Source organism: Bidens hawaiensis, unplaced genomic scaffold (genome assembly GCF_021521415.1).
Source record: "Bidens hawaiensis isolate Kalapana, Puna unplaced genomic scaffold, B.hawaiensis_p1.1 tig00009190_1, whole genome shotgun sequence".
Classification (NCBI taxonomy): Eukaryota; Viridiplantae; Streptophyta; class Magnoliopsida; order Asterales; family Asteraceae; genus Bidens; species Bidens hawaiensis.
This window is the reverse complement of record NW_027491677.1, coordinates 536,351-550,898: the sequence shown is the minus strand read 5'-3', so window position 1 is coordinate 550,898 and position 14,548 is coordinate 536,351. Positions and strand designations below refer to the sequence as shown.

Sequence of the window (14,548 nt, the reverse complement as noted above, 5' to 3'; positions counted from 1 at the left end):
CCCACTAAGGCTTGGGAAAAAGCCATACGACAACTATGAGGAATGTTTTTAACAGTCGTAATAGGAAGAGTGAAGACACGCTCAAGGAGAGCTACATCCACCTCCACCCTTCCCACCGCGACAACTTCCCTCCCAACATGTGGCTTCGCAATCCCCACTATATATTCCTCCACATCTCCCATGACACGCTTGTACCAGACCGACCCGTCATCATGATGGCACCCCCGACGGAGAGCACGTGACTCCATACACGCTCCACACATCCACCTACGCGAGACCTTTAAAGCCTCACCAACCGAAATAAACAAATCCAAATTTGTCGAGATCGCCTCCCGTAAGGTCTCTTTCTTGTCATCCGATGACAAATGAAGCCGCTTAATATGTGCGGCCAATCGAACCCCCTTGGACCCCGGTAATCCATCCGGGCAACAGTGGAAGCCTCTAAACGGACACGGCCAAACAACCTCCTCAATAGCCCCGGTCATACCACCCCCGACCCACAAAACACCCCGGTAGCCACGTACCACACCAAGAAAAATAATAATAAAACAAAACTCGAGTTGAGTTTGAGAAATGAACACCCGAACCAAAAAGGAAGGAGGAGAGCAACCACCCGTTGCCCTCCCCTCCTCAAAACACAAAAAACAAAGATTATTTCATTGAGGCGTTTTGTCGAGCACCTGGCGGGCAAACTATTTTCTTCAAAATAAGTGAAAATAGGATTTGGGTTATTTTAGTTGAATAAACTCTTCCTGTTAAAGATTTAACAATCAATAGCTCAAAAGACTTTGAGAAAGAGAAAGAGAAAGAAAAAGAGAAAGAGGTGTGAGAAGAGTGGCGAGAGAGAATTGATTAAATTGACGTACCGGAAATCAAATTAGGATGCGTTGATGATCAATTGAAGATGATAATAATAATTAATAATAATAATAATAATTGGTGAGAAATAATAATAATAATAATAATAAATGTAGGGTTTTTGAATTTGGGGTTTCCTTCAAAGTCAAAACAAAATACCAATAACACAATCACTTGGAATATTCGATTCTAGAGTGTGTAATCATTCATAATTCATAAAGTTTAATTAAAAACTGAAAAACGTAAACGTGACCGTCATGTAGGTAGTTGTAAAAATCTCGACTAGGCGTCGATTAATTCCCAATTAATCGTTAGTCTTCACTTCACTGAGTAATTTTGGGCTAATTGGTCAAAGGTCAAATACGGCCAAATTTGACGGTTCACATATTATGCCTCTATTGCCATGTGGTAATGTTGTTTACCGTCATGTTATGCTTTGGTGAAAGTACACGTATACGAGAGCATTAAGTACGGAGTGAATACATATGAATCTGATTGTGGAATGGTATTTATAGTAGTGATGTTATTCGTATGAGCATTAAATAATTTCATTGTTCATGCCTTTTTCTGATACACGACATGGTGATTCTGCTTTGGCGATGGAGCATGGTGTTAAAGGTATAGTAATAGGTAAGGGTGGCAAACCCAACCCAAATGAGTTGTTTTGGGTTAAGATGAATAAACTTTAAAAGTAAAATGGGTTAGGATGGATCATAAAAATTTTTCAAGAGGGTCAGGATGGGTTGAAATATACAAGTGAGTTTCATTTATAGGTTAAAATGGGTCAAAACAAAATATCAAGTTATCCAAAATTTATCTATTTCAAAATACCCAAACTATCATGTGCGAAACATAACTCATCCGAAACCCAAAAAACGATCAAAACGAAACAAAAACCCCGAACTGACTAAAACGAAACTGAACCGAAATAGAAAAACGAACAAAATGAAAAAAATGAAATGAAACCGAAAAACTGACAAAATCGAAACAAAAAAAGCGAAATGCAACCGAAAAGCTAACCAAAACTAAACAAAACACCAAATCGACCAAACCGAAACAAAACTGAATCGAAATAGAAAACCGACCAAAACGAAACAAAAAAACCGATATGAAACCGAAAAGTTGACCAAAACGAAACAAAAAAAAAACAAAATGCAATTGAAAAGCGGACCAAAACAAAAACACCGAACCGACCAAAACGAAACAAAAACACCGAATCGTCCGAAATAAAACAAAAAAACAAAACAAAACTGAACCAAAATAGAAAAACGACCAAAACGAAACAAAAAAAAAGCGAAATGCAACTGAAACCTGACCAAAACAAAACAAAAACACTGAACCGACCAAAGCGAAACAAACAAACCGAAACGAAACTGAACCGAAATAGAAAAACGACCGAAACGAAACAAAAAAAAACGAATTGAAACTGAAAAACTGACCAAAAGGAAACATAAAAAAACTAAATGCAATTTAAAAACCGGACCAAAACGAATCAAAAACACCGAACCGACAAACGAAACAAAAAAACTGAAACGAAACTAACCCGAAATAGAAAAACGACCAAAACGATACAAAAAAACCGATATGAAACTGAAAAACTGACCAAAACGAAACAAAAAAAAAAAGCGAAATGCAATCAAAAAGCTTACCAAAACGAAACAAAAAAACTGAAACGTAGCCGACCAAAATAAAACAAATGAATCGAAACGAAACAAAAAAACGAAATGAAACCGAAAAAATTGACTAAAACAAAACAACACTGAAACCGTAAAAACCGAGAAATCGAAACCGAAATCATTGAAACCGAGCAGATACCGAAACCGACCGAAATGAAAAAAAAAACAAAACCGAACCGAAAAAAACCACGAAAAACTCGAAATTGAACCGGAACAAAAAGTTTTTTTTTTGTTTTGTTTATGAACGAGGAGGATGGGGGAAACATTTTAGTTATTTTATATTTTACGTTTTTTATTTATATTTTGAGTTATTATTTTTTTAATAGTTTTTTTGAATATTCTTTTGAGAGGTTTTTAAAACCCTTTGTATGTCAACCTTCACTTGGGTCAAGATGGATTAGTTTTATCCATCTTGACCCATATCTATCATAACCCTCTATTTTAAAAATCCATCCTCCCATATCCATCCTGACCCATACGCATCCTAACCCATCACCCAAATCCAACCCAACCCACTCCTATTGTCACCTCTAGTAATAGGTGTTGTACCGGTTGTGTAAGAAGCGTAATTTGTCTGGATCGTTAATTCGGTGTCCGCCCAGACTGTGCGCTTGGTTATTTAATATTGCATGCTCGAGTGGTTGACTCGTTCAGATGTATGATATGTCCGGATCTAACATTTTTTGTTAATAGTTATTAGTAATTACGTTCTTCATTATTCCGTTCATAAATGCGACCCTTCTGGATTCAACACATGTTACATCTTTACATAGCGGGACTGGTAATTGAACTGGTCATCTCATCTCTGACTATGAAATACTAATACCATGGCTCGTATCATAATGATTTGGATTTGAAGAATGCTTGATGTAAATGTCGTATTTGTCCTTGAATCAGTGTGATCGTGGTTGGATTGGGTGGTAGATAAGTGGGACCACAAGGGCATAATATGGCATGTGTTTTTGTGCAAAATGGTGAACCAACATGAATAACGTAGTCACTTTTGTTTACGCTAATCTTTTTCCTCTTCACGCTTACCTAAATTGACACGTGATTTGTTATACATGTGTTTTGTAAACACTAAACAACTTGTGAATGTGTGGCTTGACATAAAATGTCATACAAACGTAAGTCATGTTTGGATTGACCTCATAGTCTCGTGAGTTGACCCATTTAAGGTTATACTACTTTAAAATGTGTTTAGTGCCATCTATAAGGTACACTAACTAGGCATGCTATATCAAAATTTAAAAGATAAAACAAAATCATTTAACAGCTTTTATAGTTTAAATGTAGTATTTTATATGTATATATACTTTTGTTGTATGTTGGTACCTTAGAGTATTAACATGCATAAAAAAAGATACAAAATCGAGTAAATTAGATTGTATTGGTGTCAATCGCGAATGTCCATGTTTTCGAGTTATGGTTCATGTGTCTGACATGATTTATGAAATCATGTTATACATGTGTTCATGTCAACTTCAACATGTGATTCAAACACGACTTATTGTTATATTATTACCAATCTATGCAGTAACCCTAGTGTTAAAACTTTTTTAGGAGTAAGATTTTTATGTTGTTTTTATAGTAATTTGTTAATGTTAATTAATCTAATTATTGTAAAGAGTTTTTTATATATAATTTGTTTATTTAATGTCATTATTGTAGAGGATGATGACAAGTGTGGCTCACATCAAATTTCAAAATTAATAATGTTAAATTCTGAACGTGTGGATTGGGTTGGATTGATTAACTTTATTTTTTTGTCCTTTTCTTTTTATAAATAAATCAATGATTAAATCAAAATTAAATTTATAAAGGATAAGAGTTACAAATCATTTGGTTAAAAATTAAAAAAACATTTTTTTTCTAACAAACGTTAATGCATAAAATGTTAAAACAAGTTGGTTCTAGACTTCGGGCTTTCTTTGGTTCCGTATTAGGTCAAAATGTAAATCGTTGGCTTGGTCCAACGGGATGAAATTTTACATGTAAGTTTCGGGCTTTCTTTGGTTCCGTCTTTGTTTATAGAAAGTATACAATTAGAAAAAAAAATGGTTTTAGACTTTTACTTCTTTAACTCCCTTTTTAAAGTTCATTCATTGACTTGGCTAACTTCACGCGTATAAGTGTTAAAACGGTTCTTAACATATTATTTTGTTCTAAACTGAACTGGCATGAGTCTGGTTTTGGGCTCAAAACAATATTATTATATAAATGTTGAGTATTTCAAGTCGAGTTCAAGTCGATCTTAGCTTGTCGAACTAACAAGTAAAACAATCAGTTAGTTTTGTTGGATTTCGGTTAGACTCGTTACTAGTTAGCAACCATACAAACAACAAATGTATTGACTTCTTAAGAAAAGTGATGAAATGTACTAATCTAGACAATTGAGAAGTGATCTTTGTTAAACTCGGATTCGATACCTTCGTGTCCATCAAACTCGCCAAGCCCCAATACTTGTTCAATGATCACACCGTCTGCGTTTAACTTGTCTACTAACAAAAGATCTTCCAATACCATTTTATGTTTTCTGTCATACTTTTTGGTCAAACTGTCAAATTCTGCAGCTTTCTTACGAGGCGACATATCGAAAGAATCCCATTTATTTTCTGAATCCGAATCAGAAGCCGGGTTAAACGGCCAGAAAAGTGGCTTCTCAGTTCTAATTTCTTCAGAATCCATGATATCGGATAAGTGATCAAAGCTAGAAGCTGAAGAAATCATTGAGTTTACATCACTGCTATCGAAAAAAGCCCGTTTTGACTTTGACTTTGTATCTGTGGCTAAAATGCTCATGTTTTTTGTTAAGTTACCAGCTTTCTTACGAGGCGACATATCGAAAAAGTCCCATTTATTTTCTGAATCTGAATCAGAGGTCGAGTTAAACGACCAGAAAAGTGGATTTTCGGCACTAATTTTTGATGATTGGTCAAAGCTAGAAGCTGAAGAAATCAGTGAGTTTACATCATTGCTATCGAAAAAAGCCCGTTTTGAGTTTGACTTTGACTTTGTGTCCAATATTTGATCATTAGTCTGTTCTTGAAAGCTATCAGATGACTCATTCTCAAGCCATGAAAGTGATGAAGCCACTTCTTCCTCCTCTAAATTCTCATGAAAAACCAAACATTCATCCAACACTTTCATTTGATCAAGAATTAAGTATGCTTCCTCCATCGGATTCGCTCGGGAACCATCAAAAAACGTGGTTTTTGTATTGAAAAGTGTATCAGATGTTGGTGATTGATCAGTTGATAATAAGGAAATGAACCATGCATCTATCTTGAGGTCTGTGTAACCGAATAAACCGTTATCTTTAAAACATGATGATGGAGTTGATACATCACCAATTGATAACCATGTGCAGTTGTCATGATTTAGCAATTCTTCTTTCCTCAAATTAATAGCAAATTCAAACTCACCATCTTCAACCTCACTTTTTTTCTTGAAAGTGTTGAATCTGGATTTGAAAACGGGCCCCGACTCATGAATGTCAAGTTCTTGTGTATGAACTTTTAGATTCTTCCTAACGCACACCATGATAATGGACACTGTGAATCAAAACGTTGTTAGTATTCCAAACAAATAACAAAAACTGTAAAGTAGGAATAGCCTGCAAGATGACAGCAAAGAACAAAAAGCCAAACTTGGGGATCAAAACAAGTAAACAACACGCTGAACTCATTAGTTAATGGCGGTTTCAAACGGTTGCCTATAAATAAGTTAATGAAACTGAATTGGTAGTCTGATTGACCAAGGACACTAACTGCCAATTCAACAGAAATGAACAGGTCAACAAAGAAGATTGCCAACATTTGGTCAAATATATAATTAATATATAAAGTTCAGATGACTTTCAAACTATTACTAGTTCATACTTCCAGAACAAAGGTCATTAAAAACAATTGTTTGAAGAACTACAAATACTAGTAGATGAATGATTATTAAAGATGTCTAAATAAACAGTAAATACTAATTGATCTATGAATTTATGATCCATTTCAACTAAAGTATACATATACATCTTTTCCCAAATCTTAAGTTTTGTGCTATTTCAACAAATTTAGTCAAGAAAATGATTTGTTTGAATGAAATCGGAAGCTAATCTTCTTGGCAGTAGAAAAGATACAGAAAGTGAATTGTATTGATATATTAAGATGTCTTTTACAAGGAGAAAATGTACCATATAAATAGATGGTCCTTTAAACATAAATAAGGAAATGCAATCAAAAAAATAAAAACTGGAAATACTCTTTAATGAGTATGCAACGGTCCTTGATTTCCTTGCTGTCCTAATCTCCATAAATAGGAAATGATGTCACACTGATCCTACAATTTGTATTTTCTAACAAATCTAAACTTAGAGTCTCTTTGTGCAGTTGAATAAAGAAAATATCAGTGGAATTATCTCTTCAACTGGAACGAGCGTGCGGTTTTGTAAACTACAAATTTAACAAATATTTTCGATTCACGTGGTTAATTGTTGAAAAACATTATTAAATCTAACAACTGAGATCAAACTGAGAGAGTGAAAATCTGCATCTATAATAATTTTCCGATTCGTTTTGAGCTATTTCAACAAATTTAGTCTAGAATATGAAGAAAATGATTTGTTTGAATGAAATCAGAAGCTAATCTGAACATAGAGGCACTTTGTGCAGTTAAATAAACAATAATATCAGAGAAATTATCACTTTAATAGCAACGAGAAGCTCGTCTGAGCGTGCAGTTTTGTAAACTAAAATTTTGTAACAAATATATTTGATTGGCGTGCGTCTGGTTGATTGTTGAAAAAGATTATTAAATCTAGCAACAACTGAGATCAATTTGAGAGAGTAAAAACTGCATTTATAATCATCTCAAATCAATTATAATTATGCACATCATTGTAGCTCGAATATCCTAAAACAACTGCAAGTAATCGATAATCATATAAATATCATGCACATCAATATAGCTAGAATTTCCTATATTATAACTGAAGGTAAACGATAACTATATAAATGTAACTGAGATCAATTCAGGAGAGAAAAACTGTAAAGCGATAATCGTCATATTAATCAATCACGCACATCGTAGCTCTAATTTCCCTCAACTTCTTCAAGTTACCAATAATCATATGATTCTAACAAACTGAGATCAATTTAGGCGAGAAAAAACTGTAAATCGATAATCATATGAAACAATTAATCATGCAAATTGTAGCTCTAATGTCCTACAACAACTGCAAGTTATCGATCGATCAGTAATGAAAACTTAATAATATATAGTACCTGAAACGTGAAGATCCGGTGGAAACCTAACTACTTCTTCATCTTCAATTCGCGTGGTTAATTAACTGTTGAAAAATTGAGATCAGTTTTGAATAATAATAATAATAATAATAATCGTATGAATGAATGAATGAATTAATCATGCACATCGTAGCTTCAATTTCATACGTATAATAACTGCAAATAGTAATCGATCGATAAGTAAGTACGTAATGAAAGCTAATTCGTAATACGTACGTACCTGGTGGTGATTGATGACGTGGAGGTAAGGTTTTCAGATAGATAGGAGGAAGCAAAGCACCTGCACCTGCACCTGCACCTGCACCTGCACCGCCGTAGTAGATATTATTAAAGATATTATTAATATGAATACAGAGATATATATTTCCCGCGTTTGCATTACAAAATACAAATGGTAATGGTAATGGTGGGAATGAGTGGAGTGATGGTACGGACACCACCTTTACTTGATTCTCGGGCTCATAATAATCGTGTGTTATCAAAACCAACTCTAAAGTATCAGTTTCTGTGTTGTTGGGCCTATATATCGTCAAGAAGCTTCTTCTTTTTTTGGGCCTATAATATTCACATTTTTAAACGGGTCGATGTAATCGTAAACAAGCCGAGCTTGAGCTCAACTAGGCTCGAGCAGTCGGCCTCCGCTTTTTTTAATTTATAAGAGCTCAAGGTTAGCTTGTTTCGAGCTCGGTTCATGAGTTTCATTTTTTAAGCTTGAGCTCAGTTTTAGGCTTAACTCGTTTTGACTTACAAGACCTCGAAGCTTGGCCCGTTTCTAATTCTTTTTCTAAAGTTCAAGCTTTACTCATGAGTTGTTATTTTAAAAGCTTATTGAGTTATTTTTTCAAGCTCATACTTGGCTCATTTATTTATTATTAATAATTTATACACATTTTTTTTCATGTCTATATAATTTGTTAAAAACTTTAATTACTCTAAGCTCGGCTCAAGCTTGTGCAGTACCTTTGATGAGATAAAGCTCAGTTCAAGCTCGCCTGAGTAGTGTGAAATAAAAATACAATTTAAACATACACAATGCTCATTAACAGAATAACAGTCGACAACTTAAACAAGTTTCTCATACAACGCTAAAACAAGCTTTCTTTGAGACTCTGGATCTGCCAAGCTCAGGAAAGCTCAGCTTTTTAAGTTTTTACAATGGCTTAACTCATTTACACCTCTAGTTGAAAAACACATAAAACATAAAAAATAACCGGCACAGCCGCAAATGTGGTGAGAGTTTGACACTGTGGTTATCAAGTTGATAAGATATATGCACATATTTTGTTCTTATATGGATATCGGATAAAGCCTTCATCACTAACTTTCATAGAAATAGACAAAATATCTTATTATTTTTGCTATATTATAAATAGATATTAAATTACACGACTATGAATTTTTCATGAATATATTTATTCTCTCGTTTTCTAGAAAATAATATCATAATAATAAACTTATGAAATACTAGACATATAATATAAAGTTGTTAAGAACGCATATTTTATATAACTTAATGAATAATAAAATTCATTAACTCGTAGCTATACTATAGCATCGAGAATACTTGATTTATTCAATCGAATCGATTGGCATGGTCCAACTTATAAACTTTCAAAATACTGGCACTCAACTCTAAAAAGCGTCAAACTTACTAAATCAGTAAATGATATGATATTGCATATGCTTATGATCAACGTAACTTAAAGCTAACATAAAAATAATGTAAAATTTGTGACTATAGATGCCTGTCACAAACTATCTCTGGGAATAGTTGGAGAGGGGCGAGGATAGAAGAAGAAAGTATCTCAGGATTTGTCTATAATGTTTCTAAACCAGATGTGACTGTTTTCGTGTTTCGTCGATTATAGATGATCTAGATGGTTTGTTTGTAACGTTTGTTGGATCTTTCATTGTCTCTTCTTCTTTCGTAAGTGTCAACCATTTTCTATGGTCTCAATTACATATTTACATCACCACATCCCTCAACTTCTCTATCAAACAAAACATCAATTATTAATTTATTATTAATTTTCTTAAATATCATCAAATGTTATGTTTTATCCATGATACACAAAATAGAAAATTCAACAAATACTTGTTTTTTTTAGTGTTTGGACCGGTAGTATCCTCAATACACTGACTGGGTCTTTATAAGACGGGATTTCAACTGTTTACATTGATTTTGACGATCCAAGTTTGATTCACCCAAAAACACCATCGAAGAGGAATTCACCACTATGAGAAATTTAGCGCAATTAAATCAGATTTCAAACCCATGGAAATATTCCACGAATGTTATTATGTGTTATATAGCTTCATGATTTTATCTTATAAGGTGCTTTATCCTTAAAAGCAGGGGCATATCCAAGCGTACTGAATATGGTCGGCCGTCTCATATGAAAAAAAAAGAGAAAATTAATATATCCGTTAAGATCCTGTCGAGACCCATAAAATTTTGGCACTGACCCCATAAGAATTTTCTATCTTTCTAACATTTTAAAAAAATGTATTCAAGTATAGATTTATAAAAAAAATATAAATAAATTATTTCTTTTAACAAAATGTCTTATATAAATAAAAATGTAATAGTTAATATAAATAAATGTAACTTGCCTTCTGTGCAAAACTTCCAATACTCCAATGTCATTAAGCGATGGTTAAGATATGAGATTTCTAATTCTTTAAAGTTTCAAGTTCAAACTCTTTAAAAGATCAATGATTGGTTTCTTTCCTGATAATGTTATTGGATGAGTGAGATCAGGAATGCCAAAATCAATATAGACGGTTGTCGGCTGTCTCTAGAATAACTCACACAAATATTGAGAATAGTTTCTAACACTAATTAAAGAGATATTAGGACTATAATCATGCAACATGATATGCAATGGTAATATCATAATATGTATACACATGATTACATGATATATATGGTGTCAACATCAATCCATTATCTGATGAGCTGTCATAATGGACCACTTCAAAAGACCCGACCCGTTTGTGAATATGAAATGTGACACGTATCACACTATCACCTATGGCCGACATGTAACTTATATATTTTATTACATAAATCATAAAGGCGTATTCTTTTTCTATGCCACGTTGTATGTTATATGCTTTACTTTGTTCACTTTGTGACTGAATAATCAAACCATCGTTTTCTATAATTGTCTTAAATAATATTATTAATATTGTATACACAACACTTTTTGTCTTTAATATTATCAAAATCACAAGTTTAATAATAATATTAATAATACATATTTCTTTAATTTCTTACATAGTTATGTTTTTAGACTTGTCACATACATCAAGTATTCATATTTGATTGTTATTAGAAATTGGTATATTCATTTATATATCAAAATTTACCATACAATAGCATTAGGTTTGGTTGTTTATTTGATATGTTGGTGAAAAACTATATTAAGATAGTTTTTAATATTATTATAATTATTTACTACCCAAGTACCCGTGTAAAGAAATGTGTCTACGGCTATACTAATAATATTAGATGATGTGAAGTGATTACATAAGTTTGCTGACATATCGATTGGGTTTGTCTATTTTATCATGTTGCCATCAAAACTTCGGTAGCTTGATTTGAATCTCGGAAATGGTGCTAGAACGAAGATTCTACTCATTGGCGGTGTTATTAGTCATCTTGTCATTCTCCGTGCTCCTAATTTAATATCGAGCTACAATTTGTGTTAGTAAAACTAGCCCTTAGGGAGTTGGGGTACAAAACAAGTTACAAGCTAGGATTAAACTCAAACTACGACATCCAATATAACTTTAAGAATCACGTTTTGACGAACAAGTCAGCCCGGCTCATTAAAAACACCATTTATCTATTTTTGTAAATATTTGAATCAAGATGTGTGATGTAATATGATTTCCCATGGATTTTGGATCAAAAGATTAACAATCAATGTAATGTGTATAAAATAAAATATCAATTCAATTAGTTTTTTTAGTTAGTAGGTGAGACAAATATGGCATTGGATATGCAAGATATGAAGATATTATATTTAAATATTTAATAAACATGTATACGATTTTTTATAATATATAACGATTTTGTGATTCATTGTTTTGGTTCACCAGATCAAACTATTTTAATTTTAAAAGCCCAATTTGATTAATTGGTGACAGAATATAAAAAGCTGGTATTAAAATAATCAAAAATTAATTTATTAGTCATATACACTTTAATTTCTATCATCTTAATAAAGAGAGTGAGTATGAATTGATTTATTATACTTGATAAAGTATTCATAATGTGATTCCGTTTAAAATTAAAATTGGATAAATATTTATAAGATACGAGTTTCAATCATAAATGTATTGTTTTTTTTGTTAGAACTTGCAAATATAAACTTAGCTTAATTTGTTTGTTTGAAATATAACTTGTTTGTTACCTACACGCGTTGCTCGTACACTTTGCGACATTCACGTTCGCTATATTTGAACAATAGTGACTAGACACGAAGTCCATAATACGTGAAATTAAGATCGTTCATTATGATTAATACACCATGTAGAATGAAACATTAACCCAAACACATCACAATATTCGTGGGTTGAATAACACTACCCATTTAACCATATAATAAATCAGACTTAACGATTTTCAGGTCAAATCATTAGAGACGGTGTTTGTACATCCAAAATCTAAGCCGAATCGTTTATTTTTAAAACCGAATAAAATGTAACAGTTACTAATAGTTTGATTATGATATAGTTTTACGATTTGGTGTAAAACATGTAGAATAAAAAGTAAACAGTCCTTCAAAAATTACACCGAAAAAAGAAGAAGCAAAGTTACTTAAATACGAGTTATCACTTTTAATGCACTTGACTATGAAACCAAACCGATACCCAGTTAAAACAATTTCATAGTTCTAAACTAAATAAGAAACATCCGAATAAAAAACCGGACATGATCTAACCCGAATTTTAAAGTGTAGGGGTGTTTATGAAAATATAGGATTTGACACATCACACATCACCCACATGCACATTAAAAATCCATTATTATCATGCATACATCATGCATGCATGACAACCATACATACATAACAATAACATATCATGACAAGTCTCCAAAGTCTATAAAACCTAACTCTTTTATTTCACATAACCACTTTTCAAACCCAAAAACAAATAGTAACAACAAACATTAATATGGAAAGTTGTTCATATGAGACCATATCAACAATATCCCAAAGGATCTTTAATTCAGACCAGCAATACCCTAGGCTCGAGTTTCCAAACAATACATCAACTGGTCAGGAAACTCGAGATAAGGTATTGAACACACGGTCTAAAAATAAAAAGACTTTTCGAAAGAAAAAAACCCAAGTGTTTCTTGAAGGCTATGTAGAGGCCTTAGATGAAGATGATCTTGTTCGAGCGAAAAGTTTAACCGACGAAGACCTTGATGAACTTAAAGGGTGTTTCGAATTAGGCTTCAGGTTTAGTTACGATGAGATTCCCGAGCTTTGTAACACTTTGCCCGCGCTTGAGTTATGTTATTCCATGAGCCAAAAGTTTTTAGATGAGCAACATAAGTCGCCCGATACGCCGTTGTCCTTAGCCGAGGAATCAGTTAATGAAACTGCGTCACCGCCTCCGGCTCCGGTTGCTAGTTGGAAGATCTCTAGTCCTGGTGAGTCTTCTTTAATTACCCGTCAGCTATCGGGAATATTAAATACATATCTTGTTGTTATAGTAGTTATACAAATTTATTAACTAATAAATTATAAATATAAAAACTACAAAATTACCGGTTTGGAGTTTGGCTTGGGCGTTCTTAGTCGGGCCTACGCTGGTTCTTAGCTGGGCCTACGCTGGATTCAGAGTTTGGCTTGGGCGTTCCACGGGAAACCATACCGTCGACTGCCACTTGACAGTCGTTGTGCCGCCACAAGAGCATAACTCTCTAACGTAACACACGGTGGGACGAAAACCTGGGTGGGCTCGGGGTTTTGAATTGTCAAGGACCTACGCTGGCCTCAGAGTTTGGCTTGGGCGTTTCCCGGGAAACCATACTGTCAACTGTCACTTGACAGTCGTTGTGTCGTCACCAGAGCATAACATTCTGACGTAACACACAGTGTGACGAAAACATGGGTGGGCTCGGGATTTGAACTGACAACCTTGTTAACCTTGTTACCAAGGACAAAGTAGAGAAAATATTTATGTATATAGTTCGGGTAAACCGATATGTGGGTTTTAGGTGATCAGATCAGGTATCGCCTAGTACCATATCCGTGAAAAATTTTAAAACCATAATTTAAAACTTTTAGTCACATATTTGTCTAAAATGTTTCGGGTTCGGGTTTCGGTTTTTTTTTTTTTTTTTTTTTTTTTTTTGCTAGCTAAAGCACAACCAAATATGCATATTTTTATGTTATAAAACACTGATTTTAATTATATTAAATTTGTGTAGGTGATCATCCTGAGGAAGTGAAAGCAAGGCTCAAGTATTGGGCACAAGCAGTGGCTTGCACAGTTAGACTATGCAACTAAAAGATTTTTTATTTATGCACCAACTTGATGCATATATTCAAATCTTGCATAAATGGACTGTTATTGACTTGTTGACCATGGCGGTGACGGCGGGCCTGTGGCGGTGGAGGAGGAGGAGGATGTGGCTGTAAATATTTAACAGAAAATTGTTAGTTGTATCATTTATGATGTAACTACTTTGTA

At 33.5% G+C, this 14,548-nt stretch overlaps 1 protein-coding gene across 1 annotated transcript; it reads left to right on the top strand.

The window, feature by feature from the left end:
• The first annotated feature begins 13,018 nt into the window (after positions 1-13,018).
• Positions 13,019-14,447, top strand: LOC143531506 (uncharacterized). The gene is made up of 2 exons (XM_077026787.1): positions 13,019-13,502; positions 14,286-14,447. Exons 1-2 carry the CDS (start codon positions 13,019-13,021, stop codon positions 14,363-14,365), a joined length of 564 nt encoding a protein of 187 aa, XP_076882902.1. The 3' UTR covers positions 14,366-14,447.
• Positions 14,448-14,548: the final 101 nt, after the last annotated feature.

Bases quoted from the DNA above. Each gene is read 5' to 3' on its own strand.
- LOC143531506 (XM_077026787.1), top strand. From the start codon at position 13,019: ATGGAAAGTTGTTCATATGAGACCATATCAACAATATCCCAAAGGATC. The intron at 13,503-14,285 runs GTGAGTCTTCTT...AAATTTGTGTAG, and splicing joins TTGGAAGATCTCTAGTCCTG to GTGATCATCCTGAGGAAGTG.